This window comes from Nannobrachium achirus (assembly GCF_963921795.1).
Source record: "Nannobrachium achirus genome assembly, chromosome: 24".
NCBI classification, from domain to species: domain Eukaryota; kingdom Metazoa; phylum Chordata; class Actinopteri; order Myctophiformes; family Myctophidae; genus Nannobrachium; species Nannobrachium achirus.
In genome coordinates, this window is record NC_137831.1 from 47,624,227 (window position 1) to 47,645,251 (window position 21,025).

Genomic DNA, 21,025 nt, shown 5'->3' on the forward strand with positions numbered 1-21,025 from the left:
AAAAAAACCTTAGAAAGATTTGAAATATTCAAAGACTCAAAAATAGAAGATCTACAAGCTCGCAGCACGGCACTCGGTGCTGCGCTGTGAGCTTGTATATCTGCTATTTTTCAATAGTTAAAGCACAAAATAATGTATAACTGTGCAGGGGCTCGCAGTGAATCCTTGTAACCCAGGGCCCAGAATTTGGTGCGACTCACCCCGATAAACAGACACTAGAATGTTTTGGGAGAAAAAAATTGCAGCGGTATGAATTACCCCGTCGGATTCCTGCAGGCTTGTCTTTGTAATAAAACAAAACAAAATTCCCACGTGGAACCCCCTCGAAGCCTGCTGTGTTTGTGCCGAGAGAGTAGAGGGGGGAAGGAAGGAACACAGTGTCCCTTATGCAGGAGGGTTCATACTTCCCCGCACGCCGGTGCTGCGGGCTTCATGCAGGGGCGTCACACCAAATTCTGGGCCCTGGGTACAAGGATTCACCGCGGGCCCCCCATGAATGTTAACTATTGAAAAACAGCAGATACACAAGCTCGCAGCGCGGCACCGAGTGCCGCGCTGCGAGCTTGTAGATCTGCTATTCTTGAAAAAAAAATTGAAAATGTGTGCAAGACACCTGTTTCCATGTCAGTGGTGCTCAAACGTTTTTCATGTGAAGGACCCCCAAGATGATATGTATTTGGCCACAGCTAGACCCCCCCCATCTCAAAATATCTAGTTCCAGGGACCCCTCCCCCCGGAAGCAGGATTTGAGTTACAATTACAAATGTTCACTTAAAAAATACATATTCAAAGATTTGCGCCCATTTTTACGACTTTTTCAAAAATAGCAGATCTACAAGCTCGCAGCGCGGCACTCGGTGCCGCGCTGTGAGCTTGTAAATCAGTCCCACTTTCCTACCCCTTGTGACGCCCCTGGCTTCATGTGTCGGCGGGGGGGGGGGGCGGGGGGCTCGGCTCTTATGTAAGTCAAGGTTTCTGCCTGGCAGCAGAGATGTGCTCGGTGCGTGCGTGCGTGCGTGCGTGCGTGCGTGCGTGTGTGTGCCCACGATGCCAACTGTGCTCCTCTGCAGGCACGTGCACACATAGACATGAAAGTGGGCTTGAGCCCCTGCCCTTTTTTCCGTCTGTTAAAAGAAAGTGCCCTCTCCAGACCATGAATGCAGTTTTTACTACGGTGAAATAGATGTAAATGCCCCTCTTTCCATGCCATACCTGAAGGCAGCGTTCAAGAGAATTACCTCGTCCAAACTCTCCTGAACTTGAATGCATCGTCTTATGTTGAAATAATTGCCCTCTCTGTGTAGAAATCCATGCCGTTATGCCACATCTCCAGTATTGCCTTTTTTGAGCGGTGGTCACAACGCTCCTATACGTGGCCGTGTGTGTGGGTCTGTCTGTCTGTCTCCGTGTCTCCGTGTCTCCGTGTCTGTCTGTCTGTAGCCTGCAGTAACCTTTTCTGACCACACATGTTAAGGGAGGGGCGCTGTTGCGCGCACACACACACACACACACACACACACACACACACACACACACACACACACACACACACACACACACACACACACACACACACACACCACCGCTCAGTTCACACGAGTGTGATTTTTATGCTTAGTTTTGTGTGGTATAACATACTGAAAATAGCCGACATTCAAATGTGCTACAGTATGTGCTATTCAATGCTATTTTCAATATTTTCACCAAAAGGCCCTTTTAGAAATGTCAGCCCCTGCCTCTCAAACATTCTCTGCACGTCCCTGCTCCTCTGACAACGTCACATAGCTAATGAATAAACATGAACCACATACATCGTCCCATGACTGCTGCTGGACCAGAGCGCATGTGTGTGTGTGTGTGTGTGCGTGCGTGCGTGCGTGTGCGTGTGTGTGAGCGCTTGCGTGAACTCCCTCAGGGACTGCCGATACACCTTCTTTTGGTTGAGCGTGAGGAGTCATGGGTGTGTGTGTGCGTGCGTGCCGTGCGTGCGTGAGAGAGAGAGAGAGTTTGCATGCATTTCAGTGTTGCCCTGTGAAAGTCGTGCTACTTCCTCCACGCTTGCTTGAGTTGTCTTGCGTGATGGGTTAAGTAGGCATACCAAAGGCCTACAGGCCCTTTTGTACTAGAAGCCATTGTCAGGCATTGTGGTGTGCAATGACACTTCATCCAAAAAGCAATATAGTAAATCTAGGGAAAAAATACACTCAGGTTGGACAACATTTTATTATTTAGTTTTTCAACTGATTCTGTTAGGACATTAGGTCTACTAGCCAGGATAAAAGAATCTACCATGATCTGCTCACTGCAAATACCCACAGTGGCCAAATCAAGTTGGGCTCCCATCGACTTTCTATACAGGAGGAAAATACCCAGAAAAAGAATCAGCTTTAAGTAGGATGTGAGGGGTCTAACCAGGGGTTTGTCATGATGCTGAATCCATTGCAAGCATTTGTTTTGCACAAAAAAAAACATTCCTTGTGCTAAAAATGGCCCCAGAAAAAAATGATGGTTTAGTGATGAAAAGTGATGAGTCATCAAAAAAAAATCATCTTTTGTTGGCGTTTTCTGGGGCGAATGATCCACAAGTTGTGGATCATTCGCCCCAGAAAACGCCAACAAAAGATGATTTTTTTTGATGACTCATCACTTTTCATCACTAAACCATCATTTTTTCAACAGTAGAACACAGCCATCCAATCGCAAGGAAATAAAAGAAAAAGCGGAGAACAAACACTGTGTCAAACAATACAGTAGTAGATGTACCTAATATGGGACCGTACCTATATGTTCTCCAGGTTCTTTTTTTAGCACTATAATTTTTATCCCACGATTTTGTAACCCATTTTCACCCAGTGCCGATTGTAATCCTGGGCTCTGCTCTCCCGCGCCTGGGGAGACAACGGACTGACCTCATGCTTCCTTCTATGCATGGGTAGTCCAAGTTGTTTCTTTTCACCTGACAGGTATTTCCCTGGTATGGACGTAGCACATGGAAGGAACACGTTATTCCAACCAGTTCCTCTACCCTCCATCAGGCAGGCACCCCGGCTGGCCAGGGGGAGGCATTATTGAGACCAGGATTACTTCATGTTTTTGTGAGGATAGGAGACACTGGGAGAACATGCAAACTCCACACAGAAAGGCCCTATCGCCAACCCCGCCTAGGGTGTGGGCGCTGATGATGCGGAGGGAGGAACACGCCAGGTATTTTCCTGGTATGGACGTAGCACATGGAAGGAACACATTATTCCAACCAGTTCCTCTACCCTCCATCAGGCACCCCGGCTGGCCAGGGGGAGACATTATTGAGACCAGGATTACTTCATGTTTTTGTGAGGGTAGGAGACACTGGGAGAACATGCAGACTCCACACAGAAAGGCCCTATCGCCAACCCCACCTAGGGTGTGGGCGCTGATGATGCGGAGGGAGGAACACGCCCCCAGCACCCACAGCGTTCCCCGGCAGGAGTCGAACCCAGGACCTTCGAGCTGTGAAGCGAAGCGCTAATCACTGCGCCACCGTGCCCCCTTGTTCCCCAGGTTCTATGTTCCCCATTTACCCCCACAAAAAAGGTTCTACCCACATAGCAAAATGGGTCTGGGCCAGTTATGGCCCACATAAACCACTTACAGTTGGCCCACATACCGCAAGGAATGACGGCCCAGAGATGGCCCCATCATGGCTTGCCAGAGCTGGCCGACTCATGGGCCGACTCCGGGCCAGCTGTGGACGCACCATTCTACCCAGGCCCGGCCCAGAAGTGGCCCAGTTCCGGAAAAATAATTCTGGCGTAGTTCTGGCCCAGAGGTGGCCCAGTTCCGGAAAGAATTGTCTGGGCCAGTTATGGCCCACATAATCTACTTACAGTCGGCTCACATACCGCAAGGAATGACGGCCCAGAGACGGCCCCATCATGGCTTGCCGGAGCTGGCCAGCTCCGGGTCAGCTGTGAACGCACCGTTTGACCCAGGCCCGGCCCAGAAGTGTCCCAGTTCCGGCAGAATTTGTCTGGGCCAATTGTGGCCCACATAATCTACTTACAGTCGGCTCACATACCGCAAGGAATGACGGCCCAGAAATTGCCCCGGTATGGCTTCCCCCCCAAAAAAGGTCTTATGTTCCCAGGTTGTTCCCCATTTACCCCCACAAAAAAAGGTTCTATGTTCCCTGCTCAACTTAAAAAAAGCTTCTATGTTCCCCACTCATCCAAAAATGCATGGGAAACATTCATTTCTAATTATTAACAGTTTCCATGCCACGGGGGTAGATTGACGAGAATTATTAATTAGGCAGCCAGGCCACAGACGAAGATTGACGAGAATAGGCTATTTTTGTTATAAAACAACTCAAAATACATTATTTTTGCCTAATGGCCAAACAGACCTTCATACCAAAGACTTTGCCTCCCTCCATCATGAGACTGAATGAAAACGAGGAAGTGTACGGAACCATGTGACTCTGCTTTGTTGTGAAAAAACGTTAGCATTCATGAAACACAAAAACACACTTTCCTCCTCACCTGTAAGTCCGATTTTGATTCGGAAAAAAGATCTGAGCAGCTGGTGGCAACGCGGTTCCGAACGTTACCATCACATGCACGGAGCGCGTGCGTGGAGCGCCCGACGCAAAAGTAGGTATTAGCTCATTTTGTTAGCATGATTGTATGAGTGTAACTGTGGTAGAATTTAGCGTCACCCAGGGTACTGAAAGGAATGGACAGAACGGATAGATGTGTAAACAGTGTTTTCTTGTGGTCGTAAAAAAAACATTGAAATGGGCTGGCATGGAAACTGTTAATAACAATTCAAAACACACAATAATGGGGAGAAATTACGAATACTAGTGGGACAGGGGGCACTAGGGACATCTGGACACCATACTTTTGTTATGACTGTGCATCTGGATGAGTGGGCATCTGGACATCTGGTCAATAGGGACACGTGGGCATTTGGACGAGTTGGCACCTAGACTAGTGGGCACTTAGGGGTGGAGACATCTGGGCACTATAGGGACATGAGGGCACCTGGGCACCTAAATTAGATGTCCCACCATTTCCTGCATTTGAGGTGTGGGGGGGGAACATACAGTATATCCTTTTTTTGGTTGAGTGGGGAACATAGAACCTTTTGGGGGGGGGGGGAGTGGGGAACATAGAACCTGGGGAACATAGGGAGGAACCCCCAAAGATTCCTGTGACCCTGACATCGTTAATGTACAATATCGGAAATTAAACTAGTGAAAATAGCCGATCTACAAGCGGCTATTTTCACACAATGCCTCGCGGTGCGAGGCGTTGTGTGCTTGTGTGGTGGGTCGTAGACCGCCATACAGTGTGATAGTCGCAGCCCCAGCCTGAAGCCTCAAAAGTCAAGTATCTGCTCTTGTTCCATAGGGATGTCCCTTTGGAGTGATGGTTAAGATATTGGACTTTCATGTGGGAGACCCGGGTTCGAAACCGGGTGGGGAGGTTCGGATCACCTCTGTTACACTTGCAGATCTGCTATTTTCACTACTTTTGTGCGACGGCCTTGTATGATTTGCGAAAGAACGTACAACTTTGGAGATACAAGATTTCCACCCGACAACGATGATATACTAGTGTTGTTGCTGCTCTTATACCACCATAATGACTGGGGTTGGTGTGGGCCAGACTGTAGCCCCTTGCGGCCCGCGGGCCGCCTATTGGGGAACCCTGGACTAGACTGTTCAGCAAGCTGCTCCAGCTGCTTTCCATCTCACAGCACGGATGATGATGGAAAGTAACTACTGTTACTTAAATTCTGCACATTTACTCCTCTACAATTATTTGACAACTTTAGTTACAAGTTACTTTTTAGAGATTATTACAAAACATACATTAACCAAGTCATATCTCTATTCTATACATCATCTACCTGAAAATAGCCGATATGCCATGTGTTGTGAGCTGACAAATTTGAGTACTTTCACTTTGATACTGTAGAGCAGTGGTTCTCAACCTTTTCAGGCCGTGACCCCCAAAATAATCATATTTTAACTGGGGACCCCCCTACCCTGACGAGCACTAAGAGTTGAGGCATTAACATTTTGTATAAAGGGGTTCTATTGTGAAAATAGCAGATCTACAGTACATGCTCACAACGCCATTGCTATTTTCACAATTTCTGCTTCTGATATTTGAGAATTTGGCCAATGTTTAATTTGTCATTTTAGAGGTATTAAAAATTCCTTAAATTGTCTCTTTAGAAATGTGCAGATACCCTCTATACACTTAAACTTTATGTTGGTTTGTTTACTGTTGAGTGAGAAAACAATGTTGCACATTAAGTTAATCATCTGGGGACCCCAAACAATAATTTGGGGACTCCCCTGGGGGTCCCGACCCACAGGTTGAGAACCACTGCTGTACAGTAAAAAATAAATAAAACTAGTATACTTCTTCCACCACAGATGTTATGTGTGGGAAAGAAGAGGAAAGGCCAGTGGCGTCAGTTCATAAAAAGCTAAGGTATGGCAAAGATGGGAGTCCTAAATCGTGTTTTGTCCGTTTCTACGGTTTCTTGGGCTGGATATGGCAGCCTGGAACGGTTGTTCAAGTGCAGCTAAACTTGGCATGTTAGTAAACGTGCCACAATTAACAGTAATGCATTGCACCTGTGCAGCTGACCTGCGGAACCTGGGAATATACCATTTTGTCAAGATGGGGAGAATACAAGTCTGGAGAATATAATTATAATACCTTGTTAAAGTGTACAACATAATAACCAGAACAGATAGACAAAGAGACATTCATGGATTTATATTTAAAAGTAACTTTTAATTTTCCCCCCTGGACCCTGGGTATGGCAGCTGCATACCCCTGCCAAACCCAATTGACGCCCCTGGGAACGGCCGGAGGAGCGACAGAGGGCGTGTGTTGTTTACTTGCTGAACCTCTTGACCGGCTGACCGTGGCAACCGAACCCACTGTCTGGCCGCGTGGCTTGGCAGGAAATCAATGGCTCGCTATGAGCTTCCTGTCACAGCCTCCATCTGAGAGGTGGGGGGGAGGGGGGGGAATACACACACACACACAGGGATGTCGCACCAAATTCTGGGCCCTGGGTACAAGGATTCGCTCACATTTTGTGCTTTAACTATTGAAAAATAGCAGATATACAAGCTTACAGCGCGGCACCGAGTGCCTCGCAGCGAGCTTGTAGATCTGATATTTTTGAAAAATCTTGAAAACGTGTGCGGAGTCTGAATATTTCAATTCCTTCTAAGCTTTTTTGAAAAACCTGTTTTTCCATGTCAGTGGTGCTCAAACGTTTTCATGTGAAGGACCCTCAAAATGACATGTATTTGGCCACGGACCCCCATCTCAAAATATTTAGTTCCACGAACCCCCCAGAAGCAACATTTAAATTACAAATGTTCGCTTAAAAAGTACATTATATTCAAAGATTTGCACACATTTTCACGACTTTTCAAAAATAGCAGATCAACAAGCTCGCAGCGCGGCACTCGGTGCCGCGCTGTGAGCTTGTATATCTGCTATTTTTCACTAGCTAAAGCATAAAATAATTAAGGCCCTCCCCACCTTGGGCCCTAGTAACTCAGTCTCACTTCCCCCCCCCCCCCCCCCCCTTGTGACGCCCCTGGACACACAAACAAAAAACTGAACAGGATGTGAAGAAAGAGAAAGCGTGGCACATCCTGCCCCCCCCCCCGAGCCCTCCTGGGAATAAATGGTGTCAGGACATCCTTCTCTTTCATCCAGGAAGTAATCTGGAAGTCATTTGTCTCAGTGCCAATTGTAGAGTGTTGGCTTAACCCTGGTTTTTGACATTATCAAAACGAAGCGGATAAAAGTGTCAAACTTTTTTTGAGGCTTCTTTAGGACCCAATGATGGATTTTAGCCTTGGGTACCAAACTTACCCATAGAATTATCCATATCAAGTTGGGCTCCCATCGACTTTCTATAAAGGAGGAAAATACCCAGTAAAGAAATCTGCTTTAAGTATGATGTGAGGGGTCTAACTAGGGGTTTTCCATGATTCTGAATCCATTGCAAGCATTTGTTTTGCACAAAAAACGTGATGACTCATCACTAAACCATTGTTTTTTGGTTTTTGTTTTGTTTTTTCTGGGGATTTTCCTCCTTTATAGAAAGTCGATGGGAGGCCAACTTGATATGGATAATTCTATGGGTAAATATCAAAAGTTTGGTACCCAAGGCTAAAATCCATCGTTAGGTCCTAAAGAAGCCTCAAAAATGTTTTGGCGCTTGTATCCGCTTCATTTCGATGATTTTGTTGAGCCGACCCATTATTGTCTCCACCAGCCGAAGGCTGAGGGAGAGTATGTTTTCCCCTCCGTCCGTCCGTCCGTCCGTCCGTCCGTCCGTCCGTCCGTGCGTCCGTGCGTCCGTCCGTGCGTGCGTCCGTGCGTCCTCGCAGTTTGTGAACAGCTAATCTCAGTCACCGTTGGCCCGATCGCTGCCAAACTGAGCACACACACTCCCTGGATGCCAATCTAGAACCTCTGCCCCACATTTTTCAAATCAGCCTCATGGTGGCGCTATAACAGGCCGATTTGTGTGGCCTGGTTGTTACCAGCTAATCTCCGGCGCCGTTGGCCCGATCGCTGCCAAACTGAGCACACACACTCCCTGGATGCTAATTCAGAACCTCTGCCCCACATTTTTTAAATCAGCCTCATGGTGGCGCTATAACAGGCCGATTTGTGTGGCCTGGTGGAGACCTGTGCTCGGAAGAGCACTGCTTCTAGTTGTGGGTTGATTCCACGAGAGGTGGAAAGACGGGATGTATGTGGCTGATGGGATAACAAGGATTCACTGCGTTAAAATAGCAGATCTACAAGCTCACAGCGCGGCACTGTGAGCTTGTAGATCTGCTATTCAAGTCATTGAATATTTCAAATCCTTCTAAGGTTTGTCAAACTTTTTCATGTCAAGGACCCCCAAAATGATATGTATTTGGCCACAGACCTCCATCTCAAAATATTTAGTTCCAGGGACCCCCCACAGAAGCAATATTTGAGTGACAAATGGTCGCTTAAAAAAATACAAAGATTTTGACACATTTTCACGACTTTTAAAAAATAGCAGATCTACAAGCTTGCAGCACGGCACTCGCCTTCGCGCGCGTGCAAGACACCAAGACACCACCAGTCATGCTTTTTTCTGAACTGACGCCACTGGTTAACATATTTCTTGCTATTATGTTACTTACAATGTTGTCATTTTTTACCCCCCCCTTCTATGAGTATGGTGTTTATATAAGTCTGCCCTGAGTAACATGTTAAATATACAGTAAGTCTACCCAAGTATGATGTGTATGGTCATTAGAAACTACCATTTATACAGACACAAAAGATTCAGACAACACTGTCTTCTTATCTTATACTGTAAGCCAGGGGTCTTCAACGTTTTCAGGCCAAGGACCCCTTAGTTGAGAGAGAGATGAAGCAGGGACCCCCATAACACTTGTTCATTGATTCCATATAGTTTGTTTGGCAGCACAATCATCAGTGTGTTTTGGATTCATGTCAATTTGTGTTTTAAAATATTTAACCACTTGTCTTGAACCATCAATATTTAATAAACTTGACCTTTCACTCTGTACTTAGTCTGCTCTTTTTCCCCTCTACACCAAACCTCCCTGCCAAAACTAGCCGATCTACAAGCTCACAACGTCTCGCAGCGCGAGGCGTTGTGAGCTTGTAGATCTGCTATTTTTGGCTAAAGTTCTCAGAATATGGACGCTAGGGTTCAAGTGGTTAATATACATTAAAACAATATATATATCACCCCTAGGGGTCCCAGACCCCCTGTTGAAGACCCCTGGTCTATCTTATACTGTAAGCTGACATTCCTTCAATAAAACTTAGGTTAAAATAAAACATTCAGACAAAATCGTTCCTCTTTAAATAAATTCTTTAATTTTGCAGGTTTGCTATCCATAATCAATACAGACAATAGCAATACTTTACTATCAGAAAATTTAAATCATCATCATCTCTGGTGAGCATCACAATAGAACAGTATATTTGAACTATGTACAATGGAAGACGAAAGACACATTCAAACCCAGTTCTAAGACCACGTGGCCTGGTAATAAAACCTGCCCACGCACAGAAAAAAAAAAAAAAACGGGCGCTCGAGTGTGTGTCGAGACCCCCCAGTTTCCAGCAACAAAGCAGAAGTTGGCAGAAAGAAGAAAACGTACAAAGAGCATAGTAGCATACCTTTCTTCACAAACAACAAACGAAAAAACAAACGAACAATGAAAATGTACAAACACAGTCGTCGATGCAAAATGTTACATTTGGTTCCAACGGTTGTAAACTAGCTTCGTGTTACTATTGCATATGCCATCAGGTTGACGCGTCAGCAAGGCAAAGAGATCTCTATAATAAAATAGACTGAAAGTATGTTTTTTTCTGTACACTCACATCAACTGTGAAGGGCAATAAGCATATCGTCGTTGTGGGGTGGAAACCTTGTATGTCCAAAACCGTTCGTTTTGCATTCATCATTTAAAAAATTTACTAAACTGGTGAAAACAGCCGATCTACAAGCACACAACGCCTCGCGGTGTGCTTGTAGATCGGCTGTTCTCACTACTTTTGTGTGATGGCCTTGTATGATAAAGCAGGGCTTTACTTGCCAAAAGAACGTACACATTTGAAACCTGGAGATACGAGGTTTCCACCCGACAACGACGATATAATATACCGATAACCCCACTCCACCCCAACACAAAACCCACCCCCGTTTTTAAAAATCTGTAGCCAAAGTCTATAGACAGGAATAACATTGCGACATAGGTAAAATCTAGGTACTCTTCTATGCATCTTCAATAAACATATTTGTGTGTGTGTGTTTTTTTAAGTTAAACTCTTTGTATGTACACAATATATATATTATATACATTCAGGAATTTGAGGACAAATAGATATAGCCTTGATGTGTGGTACAGTGCGCTTTATCGTGACCGTCCAAAGATCGCTTCCCACACATTATGAAACCGTGCGGCGTAACGTACGCAACTCTAGTAATACATTCACACGCGCTTTAGTGTTTTACAATCTGTGTTACAAGCAGGCCGCGAGCCACTCGCCTTGAGCATCCAGCTAGGGTGGGGGGTGGGGGGTGGGGGGGGTTGGGGGGGATGTTGAAGGACCACAGATCTTTTTGAAAGGTTTTCACTGCCCCCGTTCGATGGCTTTGCTGCAGTGGTTCTCAAACCTGTTTTAATGTCAAAGAACCCTCAATACTCAAAGAGCCTGTAAGGGTTCCATTTTGGAACGCCCCTCGAGCAAAACCCAGAGGGTCCCCGGGCCTGGCTTGGAGCCCACTTTGAGGACCACTGGCTTATTGGTTTGAGTTAAAGGTATATTCAGTGATTGTATTTCATTCAAATAAAAATATAATTGGTACATTTTCCATTCATTCTCCATATAAGGACTTCCACCATGGCCCGTGTTACGAGCATAGCTAGATTCGGTTTTCAGAGGTAGCCAGCCAGTCCTATGGCTGTAGTTATGTTATGATGTTTAGTTATGATGGTCAAAATAAAAGTTTTGAGAACCACAGTCGCTCTGAATTAAGAACGTCTGCTAAATGCCTAGATTGTAAACTACTGAACTCGTAAAATGCCATACAGTCTCGTAGTAAATCAGTATCAAACATATCCTGAAGCTGGAGATGTAGGCCTTCCGATACTCAGTGATTGGGTCTAATGATCAAAACGAGAACATTATAATGGTGTGAAAAATCTATAAAAAACTACACATTTCCACGTTGTAAGGCCAGTAAGGGTCAAGTTGACCCCCGGCCACTTTCATTATCACTGAATACACCTTTAAGTTTTCATCTATACTTTGTTGAAGGCCCAATGCCGCTTGAGTGACGGTATACATTTGGTTTAAGCTCTGCGTTGTTTGACAGCATCTCTGTGGTCCGAGCAGCCCCTCCCTCCCTCTCCCCCACCCACTACCAACACTGACGGCCCCATTCCATTTCAACAGAACAGGTTGAGTTCCAATGATTTGTTGAGCATAGCGGTAGCAGCTGACTCGACTAGAATGGAATGGAATGGAACGAAGCCCGTCAGTCGGTGCCCTTGCCTCCACACCAATGGCTCTATACCTTATCACAGTGGTTCTCAACCTGTGGGTCGGGACCCCCAGGGGGGTCCCCAAATTATTTCGGGGGGTCCCCAGATGATTAACTTAATGTGCTACATTGTTGTCTCACTCAACAGTAAACAAACCAGCATAAAGTTTTAAGTGTTTAGAGGGTGTGTGCACATTTCTAGTGGCAATTTAAGGACTTTTTAATACTTCTAAAATGGCAAATTAAACATTGGCCAAATTGTCAAGTATTAAGTGGCGGAAATTGTGAAAATAGACGATCTATATGCTGACAACGCCTCGTGAGGCCCGTAATAGTGTACAAAATGTAATGCCTCAACTCTTAGTGCTCATCAGGGTCGATTTTAACAGTCGAGCCCCTGTTAAAATATGATTATCTTTGGGGTCGCGGCCTGAAAAGGTTGAGAACCTCTGCCTTATTATCGGCCATTCAAGAAAACAGGTCCGTACCGACCAACGATAACACAGCAAATGTGACCAGCGTTGAGTAAAAGCCCCGTTCATACTTCGTTCACACGTGTCGTCCGTCTGTGTGAAAATAACTTATTTTAGCGGAGAACCGTGTACCTTGAAGTACGAGCGAGGCTTTTTGAGATTACACAGCTGCTGGGTGCAGGTAGGAGTGTCTGAGGTTTTTAGGCTCGAGTGAGGAATTGTGGGAGATGCAGTTCGTTGTGGGTATAGGTGGGGGCATTCTAGGCCAGGGGTTCCCAAACTTTTTTGTCTCAGGGCACCCCATAAATATTTTTTTTTATATCCGAGGCACCCCTACATTATAATTTTCACTCCCAGCACCTTATATTTATAGCATATCGTCGTTGTCGGGTGGAAACCTTGTATGTCCAAAACCGTTCGTTTTGTATTTATCATCTATAAAATGTACTAAACTAGTGAAAACAGCAGATCTACAAGCACACAACGCCTCGCGGTGCGAGGCGTTGTGTGCTTGTAGATCGGCTGTTTTCACGAGTTTTTTGCGACAGTCTTGTTTGCTGAAGCAGGGCTTTGCTTTACCAAAAGACGTACACATTTGAAACGAGGTTTCTGCCCGACAGTGACGATATTTTAGCGATTATGTTGCGAGGAAAACGTTGAGATAATAGCCATTTTGGTTAGAACTGACTGAAAATGCGTTTGTACTTGAATAAATTCCAAATATTATCAAATTATCTCGCGGCGCCCCGGGGTGCCCCGTCACCCACTTTGAAAACCCCTGTACTAGGCAAAGGTAATAAACACAGGCAGTATACTCTTTAACCACTTATATGCCCTGTTCGAACGACTCTGAAACTCCGTGAACATTTTGTGAAGATATTCGATAACGACAAGACCCAGGGTGTAAGTGGTTAAAGACATTTAGGAGATATATTTCGTATCCAGTCCCGGCCACTTGTACCGGACTAATATAAACCACCCAAAGCAAAACCTCGATTTAGAATAAATAAGAAATGTATATTTAAGAAAATACTTTCAATATCAATAATATAATAATATTATATATATATAGAATCAGCTCTCAGGCAACCCCCCCCCCCCCCCCCCCCACACACCCCAACTGTACAGTCCCCAAAACAATATCAATATATATTTTCTGGTAAACTAGCTTTTTTTTATATATATAGAGATTTTCCATGAAATAATAACAATATATATACTGATGCTGATAGATGTGGTAGAGGTCCAAAAACAGACTGTAATACAATAATCTTTTTCTCATATTCGATAGAAAACATAAGGACAGTATAGACATTAAGGCATCGGGTTGGTCTATATAATATCAAACATTCATGTTTCAAAAATAAATAAAATATCTATTCCACCTGTCGTAGACGTTGTGATCAGTGTACCGTACCTCTCAGGGCGGGCCTCCTCCTCCTCATCAATACCTTAACCATCATTTTATGCTTTAGCTATTGAAAAATAGCAGATCTACAAGCTCACAGCGCGGCACCGAGTGCCGCGCTGCGAGCTTGTGGATCTGCCATTTTTTTGAAAATCGTGAAAACAAGATTTGTGCAAGTCTTTGAATATCTTTGACCCGATTCTGTAAATGCCTTCAAAATCTTTTTTTTTTTTAAACGCATGTTTCCATGTCAGTGGTGCTCAAATCCTTTCATGTGAAGGACTCCCAAAATGATATGTATTTGACCACGGACCCCCCTCTCAAAATATTTAGTTCCAGGGACCCCCCCCAGAAGCAAAATTTGAGTTACAAATGTTTGCTTTAAAAAAATATATATACATTCAAAGATTTGCACGCATTTTTTACGATTTTCCAAAAATAGCAGATCTACAAGCTCGCAGCTGTGAGCTTGTATATCTGCTATTTTTCAATAGCTAACGTATAAAACAATGCCAGGTCTAAATGAGTCAAAAGACCGAGAAAGAGGTTGGACGTACCGCGACGTTACGTCGCCTCACGCGAACGGAGCATCGCGCATGCGTGCGTACCCCTCCGTTCTCGAGAGAATAAATAGTGTGCGAGTACCGCTTTGAGTTAAGATCGCTTTGCTGTCCGAGCGAATCCAAGTTTGCGTCTCCGCGTTTGTGAAAATGTGGGTCACAGGTTAAATGGCCGCTTAAAGCACAGGGAACTGACAGATGTACACACATATATGTACACACACGCGCACGCGCGCATCTACACACACATGACTAGGGATGGGTCGATAATCGTTATTATCGCTTATCGTGATATCGTCCTCCGTCATGCACTGGGATCAATTCACCTTTTATTTACAGAGCTGCATATCCAGTACCATTTAAACCCTCTAGAGTTGGTCAAACAGACCTGGAAAACAGACCCGTACTCTCTACCAAATCTCTTTGCCAAAAAAATTGCTCACAGAGCTTGTAGATCGGCTGTTTTTTTGGCAAATGTTCCGCCCCAGTATATAATGGATGTTGGGGGATATTTTGATTATCACGATAATATCCTAAATCGCACATTTTCTTCGGTCACAATGATCGTGATTCGTGACATTTTCATATCGTCCCATGCCTAGTGTGTGTGTGTGTGTGTGTGTGTGTGTGTGTGTGTGTGTTCATTCTGTTCTGGGTTCAGACAGTCCACTGGGCTGGAGTTGGAGAGGAGGAGATGGGTGGGTGGGTGGGTTGGTGTTGAGCAGCAGCAGTCTGCCTTTGCGCCGAGTCACACACGGGGGGTCCTGAGATAGCTGGACCACCTCCCCCACGGACCCTCAGTCTGGAAGAGAGAAAGAGAGAGGATAAAGAGGCGTGTTAACTCATTTGCTGCCCCCTCCCGAGTTTCCCGAGTGCCATGGCCCGAGTTTCCAGAGTTTTCCAGTTTTTTTAAATATGTTTTGGACCTCCAAAAATGTAGTAGGCATGATCGCAATCGCGAAATTGCATGTTTAACCCCCCCCCCCCCCCCCCCCCCCATACCAACCACATCTTTCAAACATGGCAGCCATGTTTGTTTACATTTGAAGAAAACATAATGGCTTCTATCTCATGAATGCCTGAACGGATTTCCAAGCAGACTTTTTTGTTTGAAAGCTGTGAACAGCGTGCACACACGTGGTGCACGATCTAGGCACGGGCGTGCACGGATCCGTGCACTAAACATGACATGGAATGGCAGTGAGGAACTTGGCGGCCATGTTGAAGAGGCAACGAATGAGTTAATTGAGATTGTTTAAAATCCATTTAGGCCTAGAATTATTGAATGCTTTGACTATTGAAAAATAGCAGATGTGTCTTGCAGGAAGATTGCACCCCTACTCTATCTATCGGTCCTTTCCTCTCTCACGTCACGTGCACGTCCTCTCTCTCCCCCCGTGCACGTCCAGGAGGGGCTGCTGCAGGGATGCAACATTCCCTGCTTTCCAACACACACACACACACACACACACACACACACACACACACACACACACACACACACACACACACACACACACACACACACACACACACACACACACACACACACACACACACACACACACACGCACACTGACCACCACTGCAGTTCCAGCGGTGCCACTGACGGCCTCTCTCTCTATGTCACTATAATCCCTAGACTAATCCCATTGCCGTAACATTCTGCCTCTGTGTGTGTGTGTGTGTGTGTGTGTGTGTGTGTGTGTGTGTGTGTGCGTGATAGTCACAGGAGTCACATTCAGACCTACAGTATGCACTTCCAGCCAGGGGCGTCACAAGGGGGGGAGTGGGACTGAGTTACTAGGGCCCAAGGTGGAGGGGCCCTAGTAACTTTAGCTATTGAAAAATAGCAGATCTACGAGCTCGCAGCGCGGCACCGAGTGACGCGCTGCGAGCTCGTAGATCTGCTATTTTGAAAAGTCGTGAAAAAATGTGTAACTTCTGGGGTGGTCCCTGGAACTAAATATTTTGAGATGGGGGGTCCGTGGCCAAATACACATCATCTTGGGGGTCCTTGGCGTGAAAAGGTTTGAGCACCGCTGACATGGAAACACAGGTTTCTTGCACACATTTTCACCATGTTTCAAAAATGGCAGATCTACAAGCTTGTATGTCTGCTTGTATAGCTGCTATTTTTCAATAGTTAACATTCATGGGGCCCACAGTGAATCCTTGTACCCAGGGCCCCAGAATTTGGTGTGACGCCCCTGCTCCCAGCCTAAAGCGAGCCCCTCTAGCTGCAGAAATTGCATAATCTGGATGGGCGGTAGTGGGGGAGGTGTGTGTGTGTGTGTGTGTGTGTGTGCGTGCGTGCGTGCGTGCGTGTGTGCGTGTGTGTGCGTGCGTGTGTGTGAGTTGAGTTGCGAGTGTTGCCATGACTGCGTGCCACGCTAGGCACTGCGGCAGAGATACGAGGTGGCGAGCACACACACGATGTGCAGTTGTACAGTAATCAGAGAGAGAGAGAGAGAGATGAAAAGAGGGTGGCGTGAGACAGGAATATGCTGGATAAAGACGTGGAAAACCCCCTGTCCCCGCATTGACGCGTTTCCTAGCGCGTAGAACAGGGTATCCCTGGGTAGGGCTGTCACAATTATTACATAATCGTCTAATGGCAATTATTTGGCATAATCGTGATTGTTTTTCATAATCGTCATAATCGTTTCCATGTTGAAAGTTTTTCATATATTTAAAAAAAGAAACGCGTTGTGAGATTGTAGATCGGCTGTTTCCACTATCAATGTTCTTTTTAAAGTATAAAGTTGTCAAATAAGTCAGTCATTTCTTTGTATATTTAGGTTATGTGTCATGATTGCCATGTGCAACTTCAAAGCCTAAAACAGAAATGTGATTGTCAACGACAAAAACACAATTAAATCGTTAATCGCAATTATTTGAGTGACAATTAATCGTCATGTAAAATGTCATAATCGTGACAGCCCTACCCCTGGGTGAATAATTTGATAACATTTATCAATATCACTTCATCAATATCACTTCATCAATATCACTTGTCTGTACCTGATGAGTTCTTTTTCCATCTACGGCCAACTCTCTTCACCAAAAATAGCAGATCTACAAGCTTGTAGATCGGCTATATCCCCCGGAATAGGGATGCTGTGGCTCAAAGTGGTAAAATGTCAAAGTATAGGCCTAAATGTATTTTCCGTTCAGTTCTGATGGAAACGCATGTCTCCATTTATGATACAAGATTCAAAAAATGTACAGTGCAATTCAGGGGTGCCGTGGATGAAAACGTTAATTTACAGGGGTGCCCTGAGTCAAAAACAGTTTGAAAACCCCTGGCGCAGAAGCACGTTTCCACAGTCGGCTGCGCATGCGAGCGCTGCTGGGGGCACACTGATCTGAGGAGTAGGGGTGTAACGATTTTGAATAGCGATTCGATACATATCACGATACATGGTTGACGATACATGGACGATATTGGTTCATTCGTGGCGATACGATACGATTCAATGATTTAAAATCGATATAGTAACTATTTAGCAAAGAAATTAAATCTGTTTGAAAGGTGTGGATAGTGTAGGGTTTTAAGGGAAACATGTATTATTATGGATATAAATAAGTAAACACTGTGATTATCTGCCAAATACATGGACATTGTAAATTGACAAACCTGCACCTTGACATGAACCCAGAGATTACACACATGTATTGATATACCAGTGTAACTATATGGAAAGGATAAGTAATCCAACCCCTCCTTGTAAAATGTTCTTCTTAAAAATGCTAAATACAATGCCCAAGTAGGTAGTATCGATACAATCGATTCTTTGCACTGCCGATTCGATACGATACAAAATAAAACAATATGATTCGATTTCAGCTGTTTTAATTTCGATACGATATTTTGATACAGTTACTATATCATTACACCAAGGTTATTATAGTAAACGAAAACTAACTAAAAAAAACGAAAACTAGAATGGAAAAACATTTTAGTTAACTGAAATAAAAATAAAAACTGCGTTTAAAAAAAAAAAAAAACGTAAACTAACTGAAACGGTATTGTGTGTTTACAAAACTAACTAAAATAAAATAAAATTATGGAGAAAATCTCCTTAGTTTTCGTCTTTTGTCTTTTGTGGAAATAAAACATAAAAAACACCAGTTGGTGAGGTCAAAGAGAGAAGTTGTATGTCTCAACATTCCTGCCACTCTCAACAATATGATGTTTTGTGGATTTTCTTTATTAGACAATACTTTTTCCAGAGCTTTTTTAATCTCACCCCTGACAAATACCCCATGTTAGGTAAAAAGACTAAAACTAACACTAAAACTAATAGAAACTAAACTAAAACTAAGCATTTTCCAAAAATAAAAACGAAATGAAACTAGCAACCTCACTTTAAAAAACGAATTAAAACTAAACTGTAATTGAAAACAAAACCTCAAAACAAAAAAAAACTATTATAACCTTGCATTACACCCCTAGTGAGGGGTGATTTTCTCAGGACTAGGCAGGGAAGAGGGAGAGGGGTTCATTGAGTCCAGTATTCCAGGAATCGGAGTGAGGCGACCAGCAGTGAAGGACTTAACGCAGAGGCCAGGCAGGCAAGGGTGTCCCACCAAATTCTGGGTACTAAGGATTCACTGCGGGCCCCCCATGAATGTTCTTCATCATGAGGGGAGGGGGTTTAACCCAGTTAGACTGGGAACACATTATTTTGTGCTTTAACTATTGAAAAATAGCAGATATACAAGCTGGCAGCGCTGCACCGAGTGCCGCTCTGTGAGCTTGTAGATCTGCTATTTTTTGAAAAATTGTGAAAAAGTCTATACATTTCAAATCCTTCTAAGGTTTTTTGAAAAACCTACGTTTTTACGTATCTCCAAGTTTCAGATTTGTACGTTTTTTTCCCCCCCGTAAAGTAAAGCCCTGCTTCATCATACAAGGCCATCTCACAGAAGAAGTGAAAACAGCCGATCTACAAGCACAGTTGTGTGCTTGTAGATCTGCTGTTTTCACTAGTTTAGTATATTTTATAGATGATAAATACAAAACGAACGGTTTTGGACATACAAGGTTTCCACCCGACGACGATATGCTATAAATATAAGGTGCTGGGAGTGAAAATTATAATGTAGGGGTGCCTCGGATTAAAAAATATATATGGGGTGCCCTGAGACAAAGAAGTTTGGGAACCCCTGCTGTAGATCCACCATTTTCAGTGAGCGACACCGAACACACGACTAAGTATAGCTCGTGCTGCGCTCTTCTCAGAGCGTGGTGGGGTCAGCCGGTTCACAGAGACAGATATTTCCGGATCTTTTTTATGTGTCTGTGTGAGGCAGCAGGACACAGATGAAGGGAGGAGAGAGAGAGAGAGAGACATTGGAAACCACTCTCTCTCACTGTTTAAGGCGGGGGTGTGTCTACAGGGGCGTCACAAGGGGGGGGGAAAGTGGGACTGAGTTACTAGGGCCCAAGGTGGAGGGGCCTTAATTATTTGATACTTTAGCTATTGAAAAATAGCAGATAGGCCTATACAAGCTCACAGCGCAGCATCGAGCGCCACGCTGTGAGCTTGTAGATCTGCTATTGTTTTTGAAGTCATGAAAAAAGTCATGAAAATCTTTGAATATGTATTTTTTAGGACAACATTTGTAACTCGAATTTTGCTTCTGGGGGGTCCCTGGAACTAAATATTTTGAGATGGGGGTCCGTGGCCAAATAAATATAATTTTGGGGGTCCTTGACATGAAACGGTTTGAGCACCACTGACATAAAAACATATTTCTTTTCCAAAAAAACGTAGAAGGATTTGAAATATTCAATGACTTGAACAAATCTTCACGATTTTTCAAAAATAGCAGATCTACAAGCTCACAGCGCGGCACTCAGTGCCGTGCTGCGAGCTTGTATGTCTGCTATTTTTCAATAGCTAAAGCACAGAATGTGAGTGGATCCTTGTACCCAGGGCCCATAATTTGGTGTGACACCCCTGTGTGTGTGTGTGTGTGTGTGTGTGTGTGTGTGTGTGTGTGTGTGTGTGCGTGTGTGTGTGTGTGTGGTGTGTGTGTGTGTGTGTGTGTGTGTGCTACAAGTCGTGACAGGAGATTGGCCGTCGGCCGCGTCAGTCAAGTGGCTCTCGGTGAGCGTGGGCCAATGACAGCCCGGCCAGCGCGGTCTAAATCCCCGCCCCCCACACACAGTGGGTTCTGTAATCTCATCTGGAGCCGTGTGGCGGCCTAAATGTGTGGAATGCTGTCCACGCAGTTATCTAGCTGTAGCGCTGCAGTCTGGAACATCCCGGCCCACTTTAGCCTGCGTGTCAACACACACACACACACACACACCAGGCACATGCACACATATACATCAAAGGGGGCTTGAGCCCCTGCTCTTTTATCCATCTATAAAAGGTGCCCTCTCCAGACCATGAAGCTTTTACTATGGTGACATAAATGCAAATGCCCTCTTTCCATGCCCATACCTGAAGGCAGCATTCAGG

General features: G+C 44.7%; 1 protein-coding gene across 2 annotated transcripts in view; it reads right to left on the bottom strand.

The window, feature by feature from the left end:
• Positions 1 to 14,155: 14,155 nt before the first annotated feature.
• Positions 14,156 to 21,025, bottom strand: part of LOC308280389 (insulin receptor substrate 2-like) — a 16,237-nt gene continuing 9,367 nt past the window's right edge. For both annotated transcript variants that reach the window (XM_080720654.1, XM_080720653.1), the window contains exon 3: positions 14,156 to 15,348. In XM_080720654.1, coding sequence (XP_080576780.1) covers positions 15,344 to 15,348 — 5 coding nt within the window. In that variant the 3' untranslated portion in view covers positions 14,156 to 15,343. The remainder of the gene's footprint in view (positions 15,349 to 21,025) is intronic.